The sequence below is a fragment of the Phocoena sinus genome, chromosome 2 (assembly GCF_008692025.1).
Source record: "Phocoena sinus isolate mPhoSin1 chromosome 2, mPhoSin1.pri, whole genome shotgun sequence".
Taxonomy (NCBI): domain Eukaryota; kingdom Metazoa; phylum Chordata; class Mammalia; order Artiodactyla; family Phocoenidae; genus Phocoena; species Phocoena sinus.
Genome location: NC_045764.1, coordinates 18,740,569 through 18,753,761, shown reverse-complemented (window position 1 = coordinate 18,753,761; position 13,193 = coordinate 18,740,569). Strand labels below are relative to the sequence as shown.

Sequence of the window (13,193 nt, the reverse complement as noted above, 5' to 3'; positions counted from 1 at the left end):
GACAAAGAGACCACAGATGTTCATTAAACCCTCCCCCTTCATGGGAGGAAAAATGTCCTCTGATTTATAGCAATGTGGCTTCCATCCTAACACTCCCTGGTTATTAGTCAGCACCCTTTTCTCTAAGCCTGTCGCCTCACATTTTGTCTCTTCTTTCATAGAATCTAAACCTTCTTGAATTTTATACTGAATATAAAGTAGATGCTAACTAACATTGATTTATTTTTCCTAAAATAAATACTTTAAAAAAAACATAGACTATTCTTCATTTACTTTGTAGAAAACTTTAAGATCCCTATCATGTTGAGGAATACTGGATGATTCTTATTTTAGTGCTTTATGCAGAAAGCGATGAGCTGACTAGTCTTTATATAAAGGTAACTGCGGGGGAAATTGTTCAGTGGTAGTGGTTGTGGAAGGTTTGCTTGGGGAAAATTCCTCCACTGGTTAAATATCTGAACACGATGAGCATGAAAATTGCCATAATAGAATGTCTGTGTGACCCAGGCATTCAATTAACTGAACTCAGACGGGTATAAACAGGAAAAAAGGTTTATTTTCTCCCCCACCACTGTTACATCAGGAATATATAATATTGTCAATTTCCAGTCTTTTTAAAAAGATAGCTCTTGTCATATTAAAATCAAATTCTGTAACCCCATTTTTTTCTTTTAATGTTTTTTACTTTGAAAAATGTCAAACAAGAAGGTGTAAAAATAGTACAATGGACAACTATATACCCTTCGCCTACATCCATTTAACCCCATTTTTTTCTCATTTGAAAGTTAAGGAAGGGAATTTACCTGGGTCAGGAGATCCATCTCTCCCAGCAAATTGCTGAACATTTGGTCGATATCTTCGTTTGACTCACCCATCTGAAAAAGGAAGAAATCCAGTTATAAACAATCTAATAAAAGTCTGGGGCTTTCCTGGTGGCGCAGTGGTTGAGAGTCTGCCTGCCGATGCAGGGGACACGGGTTCATGCCCCGGTCCGGGAAGATCCCACATGCCGCGGAGCGGCTGGGCCCGTGAGCCATGGCCACTGAGCCTGCACGTCCGGAGCCTGTGCTCCGCAACGGGAGAGGCCCCGCGTACCGCAAAAAAAAAAAAAAAAAAAGTCTGATCCCCGGATAACTGTCCCATCTCTCTCTTTTCCCCAGAAGCCCCATAGACAGGCAAGTAAGTCAAGAAGAGAAGGTTGTAGAGAGGGAGGTGCATTTCACCCTGAAATTCCATGCCTGACCTCTCTGCAATTTGCTTGGTCCAAGATTGAACGGAACCCTAGTAACTGTCTCAGACCAACAATTGGACTCTTTTTCCAGATGGAACTAGTCTCTTTGGGGCCAAGTGGACAACATTCAGGAATTCACATCACCATAGGACACCCTGATTGGAAAAGGAGAAAGCCTCAGGCCACAGGTGATGGCATCAGAGTCATGTAGAACTTCATTTCCATTTAAAAACCTAACACAAAAATGATATGTCAGCGGTAAGATTATTTACCAAACGATTCCTTGCTTTACAAAGTTGTCTCTGAAACAGCAGCTTCTGGCACATTTATTTGGAAATTTTAGGGTGACAAACACTTAAAACTAAAATGGCCACACAATCAAGTGATGAGAGATGGAAATAAAACAAGTTTTACATTATAATCTTTCTCTACTTAAACTGAGTGAAAGAACTGTCCGAGAGAGGAGAAGTGTTTCCATAAAGTCGGGTGGGGACACCCTGGGAGGTGTAACTAGTCGCTCTCCTCCTGACATCATTGTCAAAGCTGGATTAGGACATTAGGAGACATGATTATGAGGCTTAATTAGTAATGTGTTGTTTAGCAAAGGGACTCAACTGCTTCATCTGTAAGACGAGGCGTTTGCCGCAGATAATTTCTTAGGGTCCCAAATGCTCTAAAACACTAGAAGATTAGTACCGATTACAGCTCAAGCTAAGAAGTCTGTTGAGTGCAGCATGTATTATTTAAGCCAAACAATATTTATATGTATGTATGTGTGTGTTTGTGTTTTAATTATTTTATATGGAAACTTTTAAATATATACAAAAGTAAAGAGAATAATATAATGATTTTTATGTACCCAGTGTCCAGCTTTAACAATGATCAACTCATGACTAATCTTTTTTATGTAGATACATATGTAGCACTAAAAGATTGTTGTTGTTGTTTTTTTACCATAACCATAATACTATCATCTCTGCACACACACGTGTGTGTTTGCATTTAAAATAAATTATTTGGGACTTCCTTCGTGACACAGTGGTTAAGAATCCACCTGCCAATGCAGGGGACATGGGTTTGATCCCTGGTCCGAGAAGATCCCACATGCTGCAGAGCAACTAAGCACGTGCGCCACAACTACTGAAGCCCACGAGCCTAGAGCCCATGCTCCACAACGAGAGAAGCCACCACAGTGAGAAGCCAGCACACCACAATGAGGAGCAGCCTCTGCTCGCTGCAACTAGAGAAAGCCCACGTGCAGCAACAAAGACCCAACACAGCCAAAATAAATAAACAAATAAATAAATTATTTGAATTGCCAAGATTTGGAAGCAACCTATGTGTCCATCAACAGATGAATGGATAAAGATGTAGTATATATATACAATGGAATACTACTCAGTCATAAAAATGAATGCAATTTTGACCTTTGCAGCAACATGGATGGACTTGGAGGGCATTATGTTAACTGAAATAAGTCTGACAGAGAAAGACAAATAGTGTATGATATCACTTATATGTGTAATCTGAAAAATACAAGAAGCTAGTGAATAAAACAAAAAAGCAGACTCACAGATATAGAGAACAAACTAGTGGTCACCAGTGGGGAGAGGGAAGCGGGGAGGGGCAATATAGGGGTAGGGGATTAAGAAATACAAACCATTAGGTATAAAATAAGCTACAAGGATAAATTGTACAACACAGGGAATATAGCTAATATTTTATAATAACTACAAATGGAGTATAACCTTTAAAAATTGTCAATCACTATATTGTACACCTGTAACTTACATAAGTTACAACTTACATTGTAAGTTACATAACTTACAATATACAGCAACCATACTTCAATAAAAAAATTATTTGGCTAAAATAGGCAAGGTCAGATCTATCTTTCCTTGAATAAATCATCTTGAAAACTTACAGTTCTCCCTTTACCATCACTTCAAACTAATACTCGAGCAATAATACTTTTTCATATTTAATAGCTTTAGCTAATCAGGGGTTCTCTCTTTATAAAATGTGTATATAAAAGACCTTTCTCATACTGACTTTGCTTACTTAAAACTGACCTGAATAATTTTTTTAAAACAATTCTTGAAAGTACAGAGGTGTGGTGATGATAATGATGACGAAGATGAACACATTTATCTAGCACTTAACCATGTTCCAAGAACTGATCTACAAGCTGGGTTGATATTAACAGTAAACACCCAGAATGTCACTGACACTGAGAAATCAGAAGGAATGAGGGCTGTAAAAACCATCTGGAGTGAATTAGTGCATATCCTCCAAATATCCACCCTGCAAAGCTAGTGTTCAATCTTCCCATATTATCTTCAATAGTTATCTTCACTTTACATCACTTAGGAAATCTTCTGGCTTAATTTTCCCATCATATGTTTTCCCCTCTCCCAATTTTAAGAAGGAACAACTCTTTTTTCCATGTACAACTTTACCACCTTCGCTGAAGATGAGATGAGGATTGAGAGTATTTTCCATCTGAATTTCATGCTCCCCACAATAACTCTTTCTTTGCTCTCCTTCTGGGCTCTCTCTCCAGTGAAACATAAAAGCCTCTCTGCGCTATATAGTTCCTGAGTACATTCAAGTTTTCAGTTGTGCATGTTTTATACTGGAGGGAGAATATTTGAATTGCTATGATTGTTAATTTTCCAGAACCTCCTATCTGGCTTCCACTGGAGGAGGTATCTTGCAGGAGCATGGGGAAGCTACAAAACTGGGTTGACCAGGAAGGGCCAGGAAGGGGACTTCATTCAAACAAAAGAAGTCTATGATACGATGGGACAAGCCCACTTCTAAGTAGCAGACACACCTGAAAGAATCAGGTGAACATACACATGGGACAGGGAGGCACGTGTTTTGAGTCTGATGAAGCCATTCAGTGAGTGCTCAGGGTCAAACCATACAAGGTAGGCAGATGAGCCCTCAGGTACAGAAGTGACAGGTAAGGCAGACACTGCAGGTGTGGGTCTATGTGTGTAGGTCTAAGAGGTAGGAAGGATTCAAATAGCATCAGTGAAGAAAGGATGGAAGAAGTTCATTCCATTCTATGGATTGCTGGGTTTAGTGTTTGTTATAATCAGAGAAGGAAAAAGAGATGCAGGTGGGCCCTGCCTCTGGTTGGGGAGGGAAGTCAATGCTAGAATCCACTCACATATGGTTTTAATTCCCTCCCAGTTGCTTATAAAGTATCTGAATCATACTCTCCCTTCTTCAAATTACCTACAAAATAGAGGAAAGAAAATATTTAAGTCAACAAAGTACTCATGGTTTCGAAAAGTGTCCCTTTGGGCTTCCCTGGTGGCGCAGTGGTTGAGAGTCCGCCTGCTGATGCAGGAGGACACGGGTTCGTGCCCCGGTCCGGGAGGATCCCACATGCCGCGGAGCGGCTGGGCCCATGAGCCATGGCCGCTGAGCCTGCGCGTCTGGAGCCTGTGCTCCGCAACGGGAGAGGCCACAACGGTGAGAGGCCCGCATACCGCAAAAAAAAAAAAAAAAAAAAAAAGTGTCCCTTCAAATAATTAATCTGGTTTCAAAATCTTATAATGGATGATTCACTCATTACTTTAATAAGAGGAAATTAGCAGAAAAAAACTATAAAATTCCAGAACTGCCCATGTGAATTTATTTTCTTTAGAATATTATGCAGTACAATAATGTGACAAAATAAAGGAATCCTTCAGATGAATTATTACTAACAGGGCAAGTTAAGAGTAAGTACTAGTGTTAACATATTTCAAAGTTTTTCATGAGAGAAAAGTAATCCTTTCAGAGTGGAAAAAAATAGATTTATTTGCTGACCTCAAAACTGCCAGTCAGTGTTAAAATAAACTCAAAGGAACCAAAGATGATGCTAGTAATAAGAATCTTATCCTTGATGCTTTCTCTTAAACCATTACATTTGGAAAAGCACTAAATGATGAAGAATGAAGTCTTGAAAGGAAATGTGGCATTGATGGGTCAGAAATATGCACTGAGCCCAAAGACCTTAGCTTCTCAGCCTGTATACACCACTGACACAGAATGGGGTGAGGCATATAAACACCACTATATACAAAACAGAGAATCAACAAGGACCTACTGTATAGCACAGGAAACTCTACTCAGTACTCTGTAGTAACCTAAATGGGAAAAGAAATGGAGATATGTATATGTATAACTGAATCACTTTGCTGTACACCTGAAACTAACACAATATTGTAAACCAACTAGACTCCAGTATAAAATAAAAATTAAATTAAAAAAAAAAAAACCAGAACGGGTTGAGGACTTGCCAGAGTGAATCATACACCTAACACGGAAATAACTTGAAACAGCAGCATCTTCTTGTGACCTCTGCTGACTCTCCCTGCGTCCATCTGGTAAAAATCTTTCCCCCTGCCCTTGCATTCCTTTTCCCCAGAGTGTGTTGATATTGAATTATTTAAAGGAGTCAATATCAAAATTATTCTGTAAATCCTGTCATAAGTAAATATGTTACTGAATGGATCACAGTTTAAAAGAGTTGTATCCTTGGTGAAAATAATAAAACATTTAGTTAAGGGCTATTAACATAAATGTGTACATTCAAATCATCTTACATATTTATATTCCCCAAGAAAACCTTATGGACAGAACAAGAGTCCCGTGGATATATACATAGTGCCTATACACATACACATGCACAAGAAAATAGGGCTGTGTCTATTTGTATGTTCGGTATTTCCTGAAGGTCAAAATCAGGATTAAAAAGAGAGAAACCGAGCAAGAAAACACCCAGCCCTAAGCGCTCAAAGTGTTGTATGGGTTAACAGCCCCAAGAGCAGGGGTGGAGGAGCCTTAGTGAAGCAACGGATTGCAAAACAGCAACGTGCACATCGCAACTGGGTGGAATTAACATCTTTTTGTAAGTATGTCATTTCTGAATTCCTTTTGTGTCTTGGGAAGAACAACAAACCGTAGATTTAAAAAATTTGGAGGGACTTCCCTGGTGGTCCAGTGGTAAAGAATCTGCCTTCCAGTGCAGGGGATGTGGGTTCAATCCCTGGTTGGGGAACGAAGATCCCACCTGCCACAGGGCAACTAAAGCTCACTCGCCACAACTACTGAGCCTGCATGCTGCAAACTACAGAGCCCATGCACTCTGGACCCGGGGTGCCACAACTAGAGAGAGAAAACCTGCATGCCACAACTAGAGAGAAGCCCGCGCTGCAACGGAAGGTCCGCACGCCTCAACAAAGACCCCACATGCCGCCACTAAGACCTGATGCAGCCAAAAAAAATGAAAGAAAATAAATAAAAATTAAAAAAAAAATTTTAAATAAATAATTTGGAATAGTTCTTTATCAGACAGATTTCACTGGGTTTTTTTTGGAGGGTGTGGAGAGTGGATAGGAGAGGGGTGGGTGGCTGAGGCTGCACATCCAGGCTGAAATTCTGCCTCAGATTCCTTGAATGACGGGGCAATTTTCCTGAATTCTCAGTCTTTCCACAAGGCTCAAGCTTCTAAGCCTCAGCTTTTATCTTCAGATAGTTTTTCTTCTCCACATATGTAAATTTCATATATAAACTTTAAATACACATATTTAAAAAATCTGTCCATAAGAGAAAACACTGTGACTATGCCAGGTGATGGATATGTCAATTCAACTTGTTGTGGTGATTGTTTCACAATATATACATATATCACATCATGTTGTACGCCTTAAACTTAATATGTCAGTTATATCCCCAGAGAGCAGTAAAAAGGTCTACTCTAAGTACTCTGATATTTATATGCTTAACAGGACCCCTGTTTCTATCTATGGCCAAGTTAACCTCAACTATTTAACTCAGTTTGGATGCAGGTTTCATTGCCATTTGCACGAGCAATTCCAGCCATGACTTTGGACCTGAGCCAGGGCAGACCTCATTTTATCTGAGTGGCTCACCTAAAACAGCCCGTTCAATAGTCCACAGTCCTTCCCATCATTCTTCCCCCTCTGGTGCATTCTCCTTCTACATGCCCTAACTTGACTCTTGGTCATTATTCATTTATTAGTCTAATTTACAAACCCTGGCATAGTCCCTGACTCTTCCCATTTTTCCACCCAATCAGTCAAAAAAATCCTGCTGGTTTCCCCTGCAGAGAGCTTCCTTTCCTTCATACTTACTGTTGAGACCCTCATCAGCTCATCCAGCCTGCAGGCTCCTGGATCCCCCATCAAGCCCCATCACCATCACTTCAAATTTGAAATAGAAATTTGAATGCGCCAGTCTCCTGTTTGAAAATCCTCCGTGACAGATCACGATGAAGTGGGGAGAGTTCAAGTCTCAGTATGTCTTTCAAAGTCCTTCGTAATTTGCTCCAACCTACTTTTCAGGATTCAACTCTTACCCATCAGGGCCCTTGACATTGTCTGAACAGGCTTTTAAACACTCTCTTTGTCTTGGTATATGCTATTCCCTTTCAATAGCATCCTCCTCAGTGCACTTATCCTTCATAAAACCCTACTGATCATTTGGAATCCAGCTTTCATGGATGTCTTCATACCTGGTAGAGAGATGTGCTGTCCATTGTACTTGGTAACCCTATCAGTAAATCCAGTCCCCAGAAACAACAACCTTGTTAAGGCATTTAACCTCCCTGGGTTTGTTTCCTCATCTGTAAAATGAAGAGATGAATATGTAATTCAGAGGATGGTTGGGACATTTAAATAAAATAGCATACAGTACTTAGCATCTATCATACTGGATCACGCTCTTTTTGTTACTGTGTTAGAACTTCTTTCCCAACTGGGAGCTCTTATTAAGGAAGGATTAGCTCTTGCTCATCTTTAGGTTTAAAAGTGCTCTGTTGAAAACACAGAGAGCGTAGGTAACCTCCCAGACTAGTGGGAAGAAGTCATTAGTCACTGTCATTCCACCTCCTGTGTCCTAGACGTGGAGTCTGTTGCCCTGCACGCAAAGACGTAACATTCCGGGGCTGGACAGTCCTTGGAGGTCACCAAATCCCACGTTTCCTTTAACTACCAGGGAAAATAAACAGAGAGTCTGTTTCCAAGCTGTAATCACAGCTACAGGTCTCTGGAACATCACTCACTATAGCAATATTTCACTATTTTTTAGTGCTTTCCAAGTGAGTAAATACTGGTATTTATACAGATAAATTTTGTTGGCAAACACAGAGGTTCACTGGAGTTCACATCTATTTAGGCCTGAATCAGTTTTTGTTGCTTTGAGAAAAATCTAATAGCCACCATGCAACTCAAGTGACGTTATCCATGGCTTTCCTTATCTAATTCAACCTGAAGTCACTTAACATTTCAAGGAGTAGGTTAATTTGCCATTATTTAATAAATAAAAACAAATTATATCTTCTATTTAAGTATTCCTTTATTCACATCATATATCTAATTCATTTTAGCCCCATAAACAGAAATTCATACCTCACTTTAGAACAGAAATGGAATAGCTTAATTACACAGTAATAAATCAGGTTACCTATATCACTTTAACATATAATCTATATTATATGTGTTTTACTATTTACACAGAATTAGCTGTATGCCTCAGGCTTGCACTGGGCTTCAAAACAGATAAATTTTATGTGCCTGTTTGCATTTGCCAATGTCACATTTTGGTTCTTTACGTGTTTATGTGTAAATCTGCGAATCTGTGAGAACAAAAATGAATACACATATGAACACATTCAAATATTCTTCTCATGACATATATGTTATACTTTCTTGTTTGGAACTGAATTTTGAGCATAATAGTATTAAAATAAGGGGTTATACAAGCTTTGTCTGTATAGCTGGACTTTGTTATGTTCCTTGCTATCCTCTCCCTGACCTCTCTTCTATTCCAGTAGTTTCCTTTAACCTCTCGCCTATTTAATTTGGTACATCACTGCAATACCTTAAGAGATGACTCTTAGGAAAAAAAAAAGGGGGGGGTTATTTGACACATTTAAAAAGGTATATTCATAAAAACCCAATTTTGTATATTAAATAAAATAGTTAATAATAAACTTATAAGAACTTTTCATAAAACAGAAAACAAAACGACTACTGTTCATACAGGTTTTTGAAAAGTGGTTCTGGGACTTCCCTGGTGGTCCAGTGGCTAAGACTCCGCGTTCCCAATGCAGGGGGCCCAGGTTCGATCCCTGGTCAGGGAACTAGATCCCACATACCTCAACTAAAAGATCCCACATGACACAACAAAGATCCCGTGTGCCGCAACTAAGACCCAGTACAGCCAAATAAATAATTTTTAAAAGTTGTCCTAATAACTTCTGCATAAAAATAAAAAGGTTGAGATTTTTCCTTTTTGATGATCAATTCTTGGCTTTACTAAAAGATGTATTCAGTGGCAGCCAGCGTCAATACAATGAAGAACCCTGTGTTATTTACATTTTTATAAGGCACTTATTTGTCAAAAGCCTGCTTTCCTATCGCACCAGGTTAAGAGATTATGAATTTGTGGATGGTCTAGTTTGATGGTTGTAAAGCTCTTCTTTTCAGCCGTGCTTTTAGTCATGCATCATCTTTACTTGCATTGAGGTCCTGGTACCAAGAACAGAATGAAAATTTAGAGCAATAAGAATTAAAAGAAAAGATAGAATAGTTGTTAGTAAAAAAATTTTTAATGCAACAACAAAGGATGTGTAAAATTGACTTTTCGATCATTAAAATGAGTTGGTCAGTTAAGTTCAGACAGGTTAGAACTGGTCTTCAAAATTCCACCAGAACAGCCATCTATATACCCAGAAGAAAGTCCCCTGCTCTGTTGCTCCTGTGCGTGGCTGTCGGTTGAGAGAGAGGAATCTACTCAGTCTCTCTACCTGCCTGATGATAATAAAAACAATATCTAATAACTATTAGGTGTTCTTACTCTGTGCCAGGCACTGTTCTTGAGCTTTACATGTACTGAATGATTAAATCTATCCCCACAATCAACCTAGATAGGCCACTTATTTTCCCCATTTAACAGATGAGGAAACTAAGGCACCCAGAGGTTAATTAACTTGCCTGAGGTTACACAATTTAAGTCAATCAACAAACACTTACTGGGACTTCCCTGGTGGCACAGTGGTTAAGAATCTGCCTGCCAATGCAGGGGACACGGGTTTCATCCCCAGTCCAGGAAGATCCCACATGCCGTGGAGCAACTAAGCCCATGTGCCACAACTACTGAGCCTGCGTGCCACAACTACTGAAGCCCGTGCGCCTAGAGCCTGTGCTCCGCAACAAGAGAAGCCACCATGATGAGAAGCCCGCACACCGCAAGGAAGATTAGCCCCGCTCACCACAACTAGAGAAAGCCCACGGGCAGCAACAAAGACCCAACGCAGCCAAAAATAAAAATAAACAAAACAAAAAAAAACAACAAAAAAACCAGATTGTTCGGTCCCATTCCCAGTGTTTCTGACAGAAACAAAAACAAAAAAATTTACTGATCCCAGACACTGTTCTAGGCTCAAACAAATCTCTGAAAGATTTTCCTAAATAAATAAATAAATAAATAAATAAAAATAATTAAAAAAAAAGATTTTCCTCTGTGGGTCTTCTACAAGTGTGTTTCTCTTCATCAATGTATTAAGGATTAAATATCTAGACTTCATCTACATACTATATGTCTTTCCATGTTGAAGGCAAAGAAAAATGTTTGCATCCTTGCATTGAGACTTCTTTTTTACCCTCCATTCCATCATTTTTTGGGTAAATTTTAGAAAATTGAAGTAAAATATCCATAACATGAAATTTACCATTTGAATACTTTTTAAGTGCACAGTTCAGTCACATTAAGCACATTCACATTGTTGTGCAACCAGGACCATTCATTTCCAGAACTTTCTCATCTTCCTTAACCGTAACTTCATATCCATTAAATAATAATTCCCCATCTCCCCCCTCCCCCAGCCTCAGACCCTGGTATCTGTCAGCCTACTTTCTTTTTTTATGAATCTGGCTACTCTTGTCATCATCTCATGTAAGTGGAATGAAATATTTGTCCTCAAGATTCATCCATGTTGTAGCATTATCATGTATCAGGGCAAGTGGAGTGGTGTTTTGAGTCTATAGCTAGATTGCCAGAGTTAAAATATAACTAGAATTCATGAGAAAGAAGGTTGAAAAATCTGAGGCTCTGTCAGTATCAATTTGCTTAGGTATTTTTTATTACTTTTAAATTAAAAAAACGGCTGGCTGTGGTTTTTTTTTTCCTAGGAAAAAAAAAATCAGCCCACACATTGCAACTACAGATACAAAAGAGGAGATAATTTTTAAAAGATCTGTTGATGATAGGAACCACACTTGGTATGGAATATGTAGTGCAGAATCCAGGTGATCACAAATGCTGGCGGAAACTATGAAGTAGCTAGCGTACAGTATGATTGGAAAATAACGGACAATATTGCATTTTGCCTGATTCCTTCAATGCAGTTTTTTTCAAAATGCAATGAAAGCACTCCTCAAGAGGAAGTGGTTCACGGAACAACACAGCACGTGGTTAAAGGTTCTTGCAATGTTTGGGGGAGGGGGGAGCTAAAATTTCTGTGTAACATAAAACAGGAAACAGAAACATCTCTAAAATTACACACAGTATCAAATAATACTCAAAAAAGAACTAGAAGAAATCTCTTGGGCCAACTTAACTGGCTTTGCACAGTATACTTGAGATCAGTGAAAATTTTAAGAACTAGGCTAACAGTTACTAGGTTAACAGGATAATCACTATGGTCATACGAACAATACAAAACCAACACAACGATCAATCTCAAAGGAAATTCACATGGACAGCATAGATGTGTATATGTACGGTCATGCAAAAGGAACAGTCAAGACAATAGGATTCTTTGGTAGGCGGTACCGTGATGGCAAAAGTTTGATGGAAAAAACATTTGCAAATGAAAGAGTAATCATGAAATGACATATTTTTTTCAATAATTAAAAAACCCTAAGGGAGCAGTTTGAAAAACCTTAGAATTTGTCAGTGTAGACACACACATACAGAACATGAGATGGACTACCATATTTTTTAAAAGTATGATTTTAAAATGGACTTATTTCCAAATTGCTTTGGTTTTGAGTGAATGCAAGGTGGAGTGGGGCAGAGTAATAATGCACTCTGCTAAGTCAAACTCCAGAGAGGTGAAAAGTGAGAAGGCAGAAAAAGACCCAAAAATGTTCAACAGGATTCAAAAGTAAACCACGTGTGACACAGGGGAAGGTCAGCTCATATGAACACAATTCTCACTTGCATCTGTCCTGATGGCTTTTCTGTATCTTTAGGAGGCAAGATGTAGACTGGTGTCACTTGGATATACTTGGGCTGAAAACAGAATTTTAAAATCTTGGGATTTTCTTAGGTTCCCTTTTTATTCTATTTTGAGCATCTACATAAAGCATGGGGAACTGCTTTTATATTTAGGATCTACTGTGACAGCAAACAAAAGTGACAACGTAATTTATGGTTTTTTGAAGAGACAAAAATAGAAAAATACATTATTCACTCGTTTGTAAATAAGAATGGGCATTAATTTTCATACACACAATTCCTATGAATAGTTATCTGTATTCACTGTTTCCTACTTGTCTCCATTTCCTCTTGAATTTACCCTGCTATGGCTGAATGTTTGTGTCCCACACCCCTTCCCCCCAAATTCATATGTTGCAACCCCAGTCTCCAATGTGATGGTATTTGTTGATGGAGCCTTTGGGAGGTAATCAGGTCATGAGGGTGGAGCCTTCGTGTTGGGATTAGTGCCCCTGTAAGAAGAGACACGAGGGCTTCCCTGGTGGCGCAGTGGTTGAGAGTCCGCCGGCCGATGCAGGGGAAGTGGGTTTGGGCCCCGGTCCGGGAAGATCCCACATGCCGCGGAGCGGCTGGGCCCGTGAGCCATGGCCGCTGAGCCTGCGCGTCCGGAGCCTGTGCTCCACAACGGGAGAGGCCGCAACAGTGAGAGGCCGGCGTA

At 39.4% G+C, this 13,193-nt stretch overlaps 1 protein-coding gene across 3 annotated transcripts in view; it reads right to left on the bottom strand.

Moving 5' to 3' along the window:
• APBB1IP (amyloid beta precursor protein binding family B member 1 interacting protein) overlaps positions 1–13,193 on the bottom strand; it is a 102,418-nt gene that overhangs the window by 58,255 nt on the left and 30,970 nt on the right. For 2 of the 3 annotated variants that reach the window (XM_032624101.1, XM_032624100.1), the window contains exon 2: positions 804–875. In XM_032624101.1, coding sequence (XP_032479992.1) covers positions 804–875 — 72 coding nt within the window. Of the gene's footprint in view, positions 1–803; positions 876–7,766; positions 7,878–13,193 lie in introns of all 3 variants that reach the window. The other variant, XM_032624099.1, reaches the window with a different exon arrangement.